The sequence below is a fragment of the Sorex araneus genome, chromosome 2 (genome assembly GCF_027595985.1).
Source record: "Sorex araneus isolate mSorAra2 chromosome 2, mSorAra2.pri, whole genome shotgun sequence".
Lineage (NCBI taxonomy): Eukaryota > Metazoa > Chordata > Mammalia > Eulipotyphla > Soricidae > Sorex > Sorex araneus.
The window spans coordinates 135,647,822-135,661,082 of NC_073303.1; the positions used below are offsets into that span (position 1 = coordinate 135,647,822).

The following is a 13,261-nucleotide window of genomic DNA, read 5'->3' on the forward strand; positions in this document are numbered from 1 at the left end:
GGCTGCCCGCGGGCCCAGGTCAGGTCACCCACCGCCTCGGTGCAGCGGTCACCCAGGGTGAGCCTTGTCCAGGGGCAGGGCGCCGGGTTCTTGGCATAGGTCTAGGCGCCCAGGGCCGCAGGAGGGGCCCGCATGGGGGGGGGGAGGGCGCGGTGGGGTCGGCCCCACGGGACGCTGGGGACTCGGCAACTCCGGGGCAGCGACACGGCGGCCTGGGGCCAGACGCCCGCGGGGGCAGGGGGAGGGGGCGGCACGCTCGGGCCTGGCGGCCCCCGCCGGCCGGGCCGACCCAAGATGGCGGCGCGACCCCTGACCCGGCGGCCGCCAGCGGCGTCGCTGCCCTCTTCCAAGATGGCGGCGGCCGTGGGCGCGGCCCGGCTCCGCCCCGCCGTGCGGCCCGCCCCCCGCGTCCCCTCCCGGGGCCTCGCAGTGGCCAGCGCAGGCGGCGCGGCTCGCGCGGGGACAGCGGGCACCGGGCATCGACATGGCGGCTCCGGCGGCCACGGCGGCGGCGAAAGGCAGGAAGAGGGGCCCGGGGCCGCTGGCCACCGCGTACCTGGTCATCTACAACGTGGTGATGACGGCGGGGTGAGCGGGGCCGGGGCGCGGGGCCGAGGGGCGCGTGCGGGCGGCGGGGCCGGGGTCGCAGGGCTGAGGGGCGCGTGCGGGCGGCGGGGCCGGGGTCGCAGGGCCGAGGGGCCCGTGCAGGCGGCGGGGCCCGGCGCGGGTCCGAGGGGCGCGTGCAGGCGGCGGGGCGCACGCGGAGCCCGGGCCGCGGCCGGGAGCCCTGGTCCCGCGTGGCGCGTCCCCCTCCAGGCCATCCCCGACCCGGGGCTGCTGCAGTCTAGTGCCCACACTTAGGTGTGGAACCCCGAGAAATCTCCTCCTCGCTTCCCGTCTCCGTTTCCTTCCTCTCCCCCGGCTGCGGTGCTGATGAGTTGGGCTTGGTTATCTCTGAAGTTCCTCCAGCCCTGCAATTATTTAATGCCTCTGCCTGGGTGAGGATTACAGGATCAGAGGCTTGTTACCTGCGCTTCAATAGCGTTCATTTGTCATAGTTCCTTTCCCCCTAACATTTTATCAGGAAAAAATATTTGAACATGCAGAAGAGTGGAAAGAATTGTGTAATGAGCTTCCAGTCGCTTTTAGTTTTAACATAGGTAATAGAAAATTGGGTTGAAAATACAAATAGTAGGGTGCAAAAATCAAAATACACAGTAAGCGGACAGAACGGAAGTACAGCAGGTAGGGTGCTTGCATTCCGTGTAGCTGACCTGGGTTGGATTGCCAGCACCTCAGGGGGTGCCGGAACCCCAGGAGCAGTCCTGATCTCAGAGCCAGGAGTAAGCCTGAGCACCCCAGGTGTGGCCCCCAACCCAGATTACCAACAAGAGCTGCAATCAGCATCTTCCCCCATCTTTCTCTTTCACCCTGGGTCGCCTCTCCGGAGGCAGCTAACTTTGGTATCCTTCAGATGTAGGTAGGATCCTCCATGCTACCCATTCTCTCCCCACCTCTCAACCCCCGTATTAAATACAAATGCTATTGGCATTAGCATTTCACCTTTTTTTTCCTTCCACCAAAGTATATCTTAGAAGCCCCATCTACCTAATTGCTGTTTTAAAGAATGGCCAGTGCTGGAACCTAGACTTGCTTTATATCACAAAACTTGTTCGTAGATCTTTATGTCTGGTTTTGAGCCATACCTGATAATGTCCAGGGCGTATTCCTGGCTCTGTGCTCAGGGATCACTTCTGGAGGTGCTCGAGTGACCATATGTGGTCCTGGGGGTCAAACCAGGGTCAGCCGTGTGCAAGACAAGTACTTTATCGCCATATATTATATCTCTCTATGGCGCCATTAGGAGATCTTGGTCTAGGAGCATTTCTCTTGATTCTTGATTCACAGGCCAGCTTATAAAAGGCCTGAGAAATTTAATTTTCAGAAGCACTGTAGAACAGAAATGTAATTTTCATGGCATTGTGCCCAAGAGCTTCCCTGCATTAAGTTTTATATTGATCTGACTTTCCCTTTCTGAATTGATTTTGGGAATTCAACTGAAGTCCTGCCTACTCTTGGAAAAAAATTAATCCCAAACTTTTATTCTCACGTTGTTTACAGATTTATGGAGTGGCGGATGGCCACAGGGCACCCCAGTGGTGGTCAGAGGCTGTGTCCATCCTGCTCTTGGATAGAGCGTCTTTTTTTTTTTTTTTTTGGCTTTTTGGGTCACACCCAGTGATGCACAGGGGTTACTCCTGGCTCATGCATTCAAGAATTAACTCCTGGAGGTGCTCAGGGATGGGCACCCTGCTTTTAGTTTTAACATAGGTAATAGAAAATTGGGTTGAAAATACAAATAGTAGGGTGCAAAAATCAGAATACACAGTAAGCGGACAGAACGGAAGTACAGCAGGTAGGGTGCTTGCATTCCGTGTAGCTGACCTGGGTGGATTGCCAGCACCTCACGGGGTGCCCGAACCCCAGGAGCAGTCCTGACCTCAGAGCCAGCATCCTCATGTGAGATGCTGGGAATAGAACCTGGTTCGGGTGCGTGCAAGGCAAACGTCCTACCCACTGTGCTATTGCTCCAGCCCCTGGATAGAACTTCTTGAGTAGGGCTCTGGGGACCATGTGGTGGCCAGCATCTAGCCTGGGCTCCGGCCATTTGCAACTTAGAGGTGGTGGTTGCGGGAACAGTTTGGGCCATACTCAGATGCTACTCCTGGCTCAGTGCTCAGAGGTCACTCCTGGTGGCCTTCAGGGAACCATCGGTGGTGCCAGGATCAAAATGAGGCTGGCCCGTGCGAGACAGGCACCTTGACTCTCCTCGTACAATCTCTCTGGCCCCTGTTTTCAATTTTAAAGGATGGCTTGCAGGAATGTGTATGATCTTGCAAGATAACTTGCAGAAACAGTTTTCACATTCTCTCTACCTATTTATTATCTGTGACCCTTTGACTGTACAGACCACGTACATTTTTCCTTTAACTCCTTTTTATTTCTCTTCTCTTAGCGCTCCTGGTACCTCATTTAGCTGCCCTAGGACCAGTTGAACTTGTCCCCTTCCTTTTGGCTTGTTCTCAACAGGCCAGGCTGTGAAAAACAGCTGTGGGCGTGTAAGCTGCCACCGGGGTCTGCACAGGCTTGCTCAGGTGCTCTTGTGTAATGTTTGGCGCCTTACAGTGACCTATAGTCCATAAATCCAGGACACTGATTCTTTGGGTCACCTTTAGCAATATCTGTTGCCACATCCCTCTTAATGCCTTCGTTCTTTCTATTGACCACTGTCCCTTTGTCCCAGGTGGCTCGTTATTGCGGTTGGTCTGGTGAGGGCATACCTGGCCAAAGGGAGCTACCACAGCCTTTATTATTCCATCGAAAAGCCTTTGAAATTCTTCCAAACTGGAGCCTTATTGGAGGTAGGTCATGAGATTAGTTGTTACTGATTTCTATATTTTAAAAGAAGAGTTTGCTACTAAATCGTACTGAAAAGGATCATGACTCTTCCGATGTGCTTTAAGTTTTGAAAAGTCGCCTCATGTGTACTGTAATATCACTACCCAGACTGTCTTTTTGACATTTTGGATCCAGTGAAGTATGTCAGTGCATTACCTGAAATATGTTTCATGTTCAGCTTCTAGCGGAAATCAGCCAAAGGTTGGGGAGGTAGCTCAAAGGGCTGGAGGGAGGTGAGAGCCCCAGGTTTGGTCCTCAGCACTGTATGGTCCCCTAAACATCGAGCCAGGGGCAACCAACCTTAGAGGGAAATATTACATTATTTCAGTTCTGCTTTGGGGCAGAGATTGGGGTTCGAAATGGAAACACCCGAAATATGGTGGTGGGAAGGTGTATTGGGGGTGGGATTGGTGTCTAAATATTAAATGTAATCAAATATTGTGAACTACTTTATAAAAGGAAAAAAATAAAAAAACATTGAGCCAGGAATAGTTTCCAACACTACATGCCGTGTCCCCAACTTGCCCCCCTCAAGTCCTCCAAAATAAGTAAGAAAGTGAAACGTGCTCCTGTGGGATTTTTGAAGTTCTGGGGATGTGACAGGAGGCAGCTCCAAGGCTGGGTGGCAGTCTTCAAGATGCATGTGGGAGGCTGCACCGGCTACCCCGAGAACTCCAGGCCTTAACCTCAGCCACCCCCTGGGCTTCACACAGGCACGGCAAGTGCTCTAGCACTGAGCTCCCTGCTGGCCCTCAAGGGTCATCTTAAAGAGAGCATTAGCACCCTAGATGGTTTCAGGGCCTAGACATACAGTGGACACAGTGAAGTTAGTGGCTGTAGGAAGTCAGATGTGATAGAGAGCAGTAGAGTCTATCTAAATGCATACAAACTTTAACAATTTTGTTAACAGAAACACTGATTTCTTTGTGTTAAGAGTGATGTATATCAAGTCAATCCCCTGGGTAAGTGTATATTAGGACTTCTGACTTGTAAGTGACAAACCCGGTTGCAGCTCTTGTCAGCCCCCTCTGCCCACGAGGGTAGGGGATACGTAGACGTATACTAATACTTGCAGAGCAGGGACTTTGTGGGACCACAGCCAGCGGTCCTCGGGGCCACTCTGGCTGTGCCTTCCAGCCACGCGGCCTTGGCCTTGGTACTAGCTCTCTGGCCCTGAGCAGAGACTTGACCACTGAGCCACCTTCGGGCCACTGGATAACTGGAGTTAGCTGCTGTTGATGCACGTGGAGGAGAAACTTCTGAAACCAAAGGCTCCAGCTCAGAGCGAGCGCCTAGATTGGCGTTGTCATCAGCCTCCGTTTCCATTTCTTGTCTCTCTCTCTGACGTTGCTCTGCGACCCTCCTGTACACGGGGTCTCACGTGATGGGAACAGCAGAGAGTTGATTCTTCTCAGCATCAGTGTCTGGTCTAGGGAAGAATGCTGATCTCCTAACTGACCAGTCCTCCTGAACAGCAATGTCAGTTAGCCTACTCGAATGCTGAGTCCCTGGCCAGCAGACTGCGACTTGTTCATAGCAGAGGAGCTGAAGGGTGGTAACATGTATGAAACCCTATCAGCAACGGTACTGTAAACCACAGTGCACAAACTTACCTAATAATAAACAGAAAAAGGGCTGGAGCGATAGCACAGCGGGTAGGGCGGTTGCCTTGCATGCAGCCGACCTGGGTTCTATTCCCAGCATCCCATATGGTCCCCTGAGCACCGCCAGGGGTAATTCCTGAGTGCAGAGCCAGGAGTGACCCCTGTGCATCACTGGGTGTGACCCAAAAAGCAAAAAACAAACAAACAAACAAACAAACAAAAAACCGGAAAAAAGGGCCTCATAAAGGCAGGCTGGTGGTGGGAGGCAAATGGGGCAGGGGGGCATTGGCGAGGGAAGTGGACGCTGGCCATCAGTGTGGGAACAGTTTGTGCCTGAATCCCATTCATGAATAACTTTGTCATTTCAAGGTGACTGTGTTAAAAAAGAAGGAAAAGAAAAGGAGAAAGGGGGATAGCTGAGGCACATGAGACAACAGAGCTGTTAGGATTAAAGAAAGAGTTTAGGGATCGTGATTTACTGGACTGGTACTGAGAGGAATCTAAGCCTGCAGTATCCCAGCGCCATGCCCACCCCAACCAGAGTGTCATCTGCTCCCCCGGCCCTGCACTCTTTGATGAAAAGCCCTCAGGTTTCTGAGTTGATCTTATATTCATTTTTATCTCATTTTCCTTTGGGCACAGCCAATTATGATATTTGAAAGAATATTAAAGAAAAATCATCTACCTCCATGAAATAAATAACCTCTTGCCTTCCTTTTTTCTTCTTTTTCTTTGTAATTTATTATTTTTTAATTATTTTAAGTTCCATGGTCAATAATTCGGGCTGGAGTGATAGCACAGCGGGTAGGGCATTTGCCTTGCATGCAGCTGACTTGGGTTCGATTCCTCCGTCCCTCTTGGAGAGCCCGGCAAGCTACCAAGAGTATCCCGCCTGCACAGCAGTGCCTGGCAAGCTACCTGTGATGTATTCAATATGCCAAAAACAGTAACAACAAGTCTCACAATGGAGACGTTACTGGTGCCCGCTCGAGCAAGTCGATGAGCAACGGGATGACAGTAATACAGTGATCCAATAAACCCCCCCCGCCCTTCTTTTGGCGGGCCAGCCACCCCCCGGTGATGCTCACGGTTACTCCTGTACTCCTGGCAGTGCTCGGGATCGTATGAGATAATGGGGTTCACTGTGTGAAAGTATAACCCACCTGGTGTACTATCACTGCGGCCCCAAAATCCCCTCAGTTTTGAAAGTACAAGATTCCCCCTTTTTTTTGCCTATCAGAAGAAAGATTTCAGTTCTGTACCTGCCTACCTTTCAGGAGTGGGGAGGGTGGAAAGAGCTTTCAGCTGTGGCTGCCTCCCCCAGACAGAGGACAGCGGGAGGGCTTTTGCTTTCATGCGGCTCTAGTGACTCTTGCTTCCATCCCTGACTTTCTCTCCCTATTACACACTTTAGACTTTAAAGAGTTCTAACAGAAATTTGCAAAAGAGTTTTAAAAAAATACTTTGGGGAGTGTGTTTTGTTTCTCTTATCCCCACCAAGAACCAATTGAATGGCAAATGGTGGATTTTGAAAAAAAGATTGTGTCAAAGGAAGTGGTACTGCCAGGAGTGTGAGGAAAAGACGTTGTGAGGGCAGCTGAGAGAGGGAACTGCACTTTCCAGATGTTGTGAGGGTAGCAGCAGACTCAGTCTTTAGCAATGGAGCAGATTTATTAAAACTTATTTTTCTATGGTGTCATTTAAGACATTTTTCATTGCCTGACTAACGGACACAGTGTAATGATGTAATAATTACATCTGTGTGGAGTCGGTTAGTTACAGGAAGTGATCCTTGTGGAACGTACTAGTGCTGGGCTCTGTGTCCTGTTGGCAAGAGAGGAATGAGCCTGCCGAGCTCAGCTTTCAGTGGGTCTCCACATACCCAGTGTCATTCTTGGATAATTTCATGGGATTTTTGCTTAATAAAGGAAATCAGGGCTGAGAGCTAGACTGCCGGCCTGAACACGTGCTTTTCTGGGCCCGTCCTAGTACTGCATCGCCTCCCGAGATGGTGTGCTAAGGAGCGACCCCCCAGGTGTGGCTGAAGGAAGCCCGGGGGGAAAAGGAAACAGAGATTACTTGTTCTAGGGAGAGGTCAGGTTAACCATATAGAAATCCGAGGGACAAGGCTCTTTGTAGAACAAACAACAGAACTTTGGGTGAAAACAAAGTATTACTGGCGACTGAGACACAGTACAATAAAGATGATGTGGGGATGATTTATAAATTAACAAAAAGTAGAATACAGAAAAGTCTCATGGGTCAAGAGGTTAGTATGTGAATAAATAGCATTTGTGTTGAATTTTTTGTAATCCTAAGGGGCATTAAGGTAGGCAGTAAAAGTATATTTATTTTATTATTATTATTTTTTTGCTTTTTTGGTTTTTTTTTGCTTTTTAGGTCATACCCAGCAATGCACAGGGGTCACTTCTGGCTCTGCACTCAGGAATTACCCCTGGCAGTGCTCGGGGGACCGTATGGGATGCTGGGAATTGAACCCGGGTTGGCCGCGTGCAAGGCAAACACCCTACCCGCTGTGCTATCACTCCAGCCCCAGTATATTTATTTTAAATACCATTTATTTAGAATTTATTTAAAATAACCACTCATGGATAGGTAAAATATGGTCTCTATATACACGAAATGAATGAATTATTGATACATGTTGTAACATCAGTGAATCTTAAGAATAATTATGCTCCGGGAAGGAGCCAGACACAAAAAGATACATGATTTCATTGATGGGAAACATTCCAATAGGCAGATCCGTAGAGCCAGAAAGAATCTCTGTGGTCCCACCTGCTGATGAGAAGAGGATGGCAGGGCCCTTCTCCCTCTCGTGGTAGCTGCGGGAGTCAGTGGCGCTTCACGGCCCATATCTGCCGGGACGCAAGGCGGGCACTCTGGCCCCGCGCTATTCCTTCGGAGCCCAAGAGTTTCTTTTCTTCTTTCTTTCTCTTCTCCTTTTTAAAAAATGGCCACACCCAGCAGTGCTCATGTTCAGGCTACTCTGGGCTTGGTGCTCGGGGCTCATTCCCAGCACTGCTTGGGGGCCGTGAGGTGCTGGGGGTCGCACCCAACCTTCCTTCCTGACTCACCCCAGCCCAGGGATTCGCAAGCTGGTGCTGTATCATGGCACTGGAGAACTGGATAAGTGTTTGAGAGAATTTAAATCTCTAAATATGTCTAGTTAGCATAGGCCTGTATTTGTATCAATCACATCTCTAACTACTTGTGCGTGTGATAGATAGTGGAAAAGATTGCAGTGTGTTAAGGGGCACTCTGTGGGACTGTACTGAAACAGGCCTTCAACATACGTCATCTCCGTACATACTGACCGTCTCAGGATGCTTAATGGGCCACAGGACACACTTTCCTTCCTGTTCTCTTCTAGAGCCGTCTGTTGTTTGAAGTCACCTTAGTCCTCCCCACATCCCCCTCCCCCCCAAAGAAAACAAAGGAAGAAAAAAAGTGAAGAAAAGAAAGAGAGAAAGCAGTCTTGTGGCCAGGGATGTAGCTTAGTGGTAGAAAGTACACCATAAGCCGTGCCCAGGCTCGAATCGGACATAGCTCGCTGCATGCAAAGCACGCCCCTTTGAGTCCGTATTATCTCCTGGATCCAAACCCTTCCTGGGAATGGGGAGGAGGTCAGGATGGTAGCGAGGATAGAACCCCTCGGTTTCCACATGCAAAGCCTGTACTCCAGCCATTGAAGCTCTCTCCCAGCCCTCTCTTGATCTTGTAAGGAAATATGTAGGAAAATTGATTTTGGATATTTCTTTAAAATACAGAAAAGTCTTAAAACCATGGAAACAGATTCTAGATGGCTATGTTCTGTTTTATTAATATAGTACCGGCTTCAGCTACATTTTCCCACTTTTGGGCTATACCTGACACTGCTCGGGGCCACTGTCACTGTTGGTCTAGGAACCATGTGGTGCCAGGGTTCAATCCTGTGTGCGAACCATGTGCTCCACTTTGAGCCGTGGCCCAGGCCCCGACGTGCGTCCCTTAGAGGGAAGTCAGGTTTGGTGGACTTGCCCTGCTGTCTGATGTCCCTCTGTGGTACTGACCTTCGTGGAAGTGCGCTGATTCCCCAGTGCTAATAACCTTGAAGGGGAGCTTGCGCAGGTAAGCTTTTTGCATGCTTTGAGCCTCCTTTGTTCTGCGGACTTGATTTGAGGAACACCCTGTGAGAGCCCTCCCAAAAGCAGGCGAATCACCTCGGAGATGTGACAACCAAGCCCGGTCGAACAGCTTCAAAATCAGAGTGAGATTCAGAGAAAGCAGGACTTGGGTGCACTCGCCAAGTGTCACAGCAGGCGGGGAGGGGGCCTGGGGAGGCAGAGCCTGGGACACAGTCCCCCCTGCTTGCGAGTCTGGCAGAGAGAAGCGAGTTGGTACCTGGTCAGAGTGGAGAGAGAGCTAATAGCTGCAGGAAGCAAAGTGCTGATGGGGTTTGGCTTTTCTTTCTTTTCTTTTTTTTTTAAACAAACTAAAAATATCTGTGTGTCAGGGCAGGGAGGAGGCCACTGTGCGGAGGAAAGGTGCTGCTGGATGTTCAGGACAGGCAGGAGTTTCTGGTCAGAGAGACAGCAGGGGGTAGGGCACTTGCCTTTAACGCAGGTAACCCAGGTTTGATCCCTGCACCTATATGGTACCCTGAGCACCACCAGGAATGATCTCTGAGCACATGGCCAGGAGCCCTGAACACCACAGGGTGTGGCCCCAAAAACCAAAAGAGAGAGAGAGATAAGGCTCAGGAATCTCCAGAGTTCCCTGTTTGGAATGTCAAAGAGAACATACCGGGGGCTTGCCAGAAATATAGTAGAGTGGGTAAGGCACATGGCTAGTGTACATGTGACCCTGATTCTATCCCAGGCACCACACATGGTTCCCCCAAACACAGCTAGGAGTGACCCCCAGACACAGAGCCAGGGGGAAGCCCCTGAGCCGCACCTTGTGTGACCCCAACCCAACAGTAAAAGGACACATTACAAAACATGTGCTGGGCACGTGGGTGGCATGGCGAGTCGGAGCGGCAGGGTGAGAGCACGGCCCCCAGCCTCATGGCGGTGCGGTGGGGCCAGTCTGTCTGGAAAACAGATAGGAAGGCAGAGAGCCTTCAGGGTGAGGAGAGCCACTGCAGTGGAGCAGACTGGGATGTGTTTCCAGAAATAGGCAGCTCCTAGAAAACCAGTTTGCTCACTCAGTCTGTGAAGTTCCACATAGGAGCTTCATTGTCAAGAAAATTGCAATCCCTCTGCACCTGTGTTAAGTTTTGTGTTTGTGTTTTCAAGTTCTGTGCTGTGCCTCAGCTCCGTTTCCTGCCCCGTTGCTGTGCTGAGCGCCATTCACGCCCTGGGCAGGGCAGCCGAGGGTCTCATACGCGCGTGCCCAGATTTTGTCTGCCTGGCATGAAGGGGGAAGAAAGATAAACCTGACGTTAGGAGTTTTGTGTCACTTTAGATGCTAGACTATTCAGCTCATGAGATGAAAATAGCGAGGATAATTATGAAACACATGGAGCTGCTTTTGCTTCAGGAAAATCAGTGGAAAGTAAGCAACCTGCTGCTGCGCTGCAGATGTATTCCCGCCCAGCGTCTGAGAGAGTCTGGAGTTGAAGGGAACGCCACTTACCGGTTTATATGCTTTTAGATTATTTATTGCAGTGCTGGAGTGATAGCACAGTGGTAGGGCGTTCGCCTTTCACATGGCCGACCCGTGTTCGATTCCTCCGCTTCTCTCGTAGAGCCCGGCAAGCTACCGAGAGTATCGCGCTCACACAGAGAAGCCTGGCAAGCTACCCGTGGCGTATTGGATATGCCAAAAACAATAACAATAAGTCTCACAATGAGAGACGTTACTGGTGCCCGCTCGAACAAATCGATGAGCAACTGGATGACTGTGACAGTGACAGTGATTGCAGTGCTGAGGACTGAGCCTACCCTAATCAAGCCGGGCGTTCTTTTGCTGTTAACCCCCATCTCTGGCCGAGTCTGTGTTTTGATTCGTTTGGATTTGGGGCTACTCCCGGAGGTGCTTGAGGGCTCCTCCCAGCGTGGAGCGTGGGGGTTCCACCTGGACAGACCGAGTGGAGCTGGGGGTGAGACGCCCATTCTTTCAGTGTGTTAATATTCCTCTTCCTAAAGCATAAAATGATATAGCCAGTGCGTAGTAACACACTTTAAAATGAATGCAGGTACTGTAATTTAGATGTTTTGGTGCCACATGTGGCGAGGCTCAAGGCTACTCCTGGCTCTGTGCTAGGGATCATGGCTTGCAGGACTTCGGGGACCATATGGGGTGCTGGGGATTGAACCCAGGTTGGCTGCAGACATGGTAGGCGCTCCTCCTGCTGTCCTTCCACTCTGGCACTGATGTTTTGAAGGTGGAAGATGCAACTTAGATAGGTTATCTTTTTTTTGTTGTTTTTTGCTTTTGGGGTCACACCCGGCGATGCACAGGGTTACTCCTGGCTCTTCACTCAGGAATTACTACTGGCTGTCCTCAGGGGACCATATGGGATGCTGGGATTCGAACCCAGGTCGGCCGCGTGCAAGGCAGACGCCCTACCCGCTGTACTATTGCTCCAGCCCCTGGATAGGTTATCTTGATTTAAACTGAAGTACAGAATTTTGCATTTGCTGTCGGAATGCTTGGAAAAGCAAACAGAAATAGTAATAACTAGAGGTTAATTGAGTAAAGCCAAAATACATTTCTAATGTCTCACAATGGAGACATTACTGGTGCCCGCTCGAGCAAATCAATGAACAGTGGGATGACAGTGCTACATTTTTCTAATGCTTATGCAAGTAGACTTAATTTTATTATTCTGGAGGCAGTGGGCAATTTGAGCCATATGCAGCGGCTGTTAGAGGCTGTTTCTTGCTCCGTGATCAGGAGTGACCCTTGGTGGTGCTCAGGAGAAGTTATATGGTGCCCGGTCAGCCACATACCTGGAAGGGGAGTGCCTTAACCCCTGTACTCCTCTGGCCCATGACTTTAGATTTTAGTGAAATTAAAACCAGTAGTGGTAATCACTGATTTAAAGGAGAAAACCCAGCAGTCTGCTGCCTGCACAACACTGATCTCCTCTAACTAAGGGCCAGAGCAGCTTCGTGACCAAACATACAGGAAAGACAAGCTTCCCAGGAGAATATAGCCTTGCGATTTGCCTGTACAGGGATAGAGATGGGAAGTGTCATGCAGAGTGGAATGAGTCAGAGGGAGGGGGACAGACGCAGGATGATTGCACTCATCTGTCCGGTATAAAAATCAGAGTCTGAGACTATTAGCCAACGACGGAGGAGTGGGGGCCAGGAGGACTGGTCTGTGGTTGGAAGCTGGCCACAAGTGGGGATGGGGCAGTTAGGACAGAGAAGGGACCACTATGACAGGATAGTTGGAAATGATCTCTCTGGACGAGAACTGAGTGCTGACAGAGGTAAGGGGCTATACATGCACCCTTTCCATACCTATGTTGTGGACCATAATGGCCCCCGAAAGAATGGGGGTGCGGGGGAGAAAGACGTTGAAGGGGGGAAATGGGTGAAGGGATGAGTGTTGGAACATTGTGTGACTGAAACCCAATCATGAACAACTTTGTGACTGTATCTCATGGAGTCAATGAAAATTACATTAAAAAAAAAAAAGCGTAGGCCCATCCAGACCAGAATAAGATAGCATCTACTTCCAAGGGGCAACTCAGAGCTCCTGGGTAGAACAGCTTGTCATGCAGAGGGGACACAGGTGCTTGCTGTAGGCCAGGTCCTGGGTGAGTGATCGCCATGGAAAGGCAGACAGGAAGGCCGTTTCACGCCTGATAGGGGCTGGAGCACGCTCACAAGAACACTGAAGACAGATGTGGCTGCTATAAGAAATGGGCTTGCCATGGGTCCTTCCTCTGGGCTCCCTTCGTGATTTGCCATGGCTTGGGGGTTAGACAGTCTCCAGCTCTCCCCTGGTTTCAGATTCTGTAAGACATGAGTTTCCACTGTTGGCTTATGGAACTTCAGCAGATCGTGTGAATCAGCATGTCACAAAGCTGCATGTAACCGGGAAGTAAGATTGAATACGGAAAGAAGCGGTATGGAGGAAGTCCTCCCCATTTCCCTGTTTCCTCCCTTTGGGGGCTTTGTGCTCGGGGAGCACTCCTGACGCAGCTCAGAGTTTCCTATGTGGTTGTTGGAGACTGA

The 13,261-nt window shown here is 50.6% G+C and overlaps 1 protein-coding gene across 1 annotated transcript in view; it reads left to right on the forward strand.

Annotated features, from left to right (window-relative positions):
• Positions 1-419: 419 nt before the first annotated feature.
• HACD2 (3-hydroxyacyl-CoA dehydratase 2) overlaps positions 420-13,261 on the forward strand; it is an 81,811-nt gene continuing 68,969 nt past the window's right edge. Inside the window, exons 1-2 of the mRNA XM_055128382.1 lie at positions 420-588; positions 3,305-3,422. Of these exons, the coding sequence (XP_054984357.1) occupies positions 485-588; positions 3,305-3,422 (222 nt within the window). The 5' untranslated portion in view covers positions 420-484. The remainder of the gene's footprint in view (positions 589-3,304; positions 3,423-13,261) is intronic.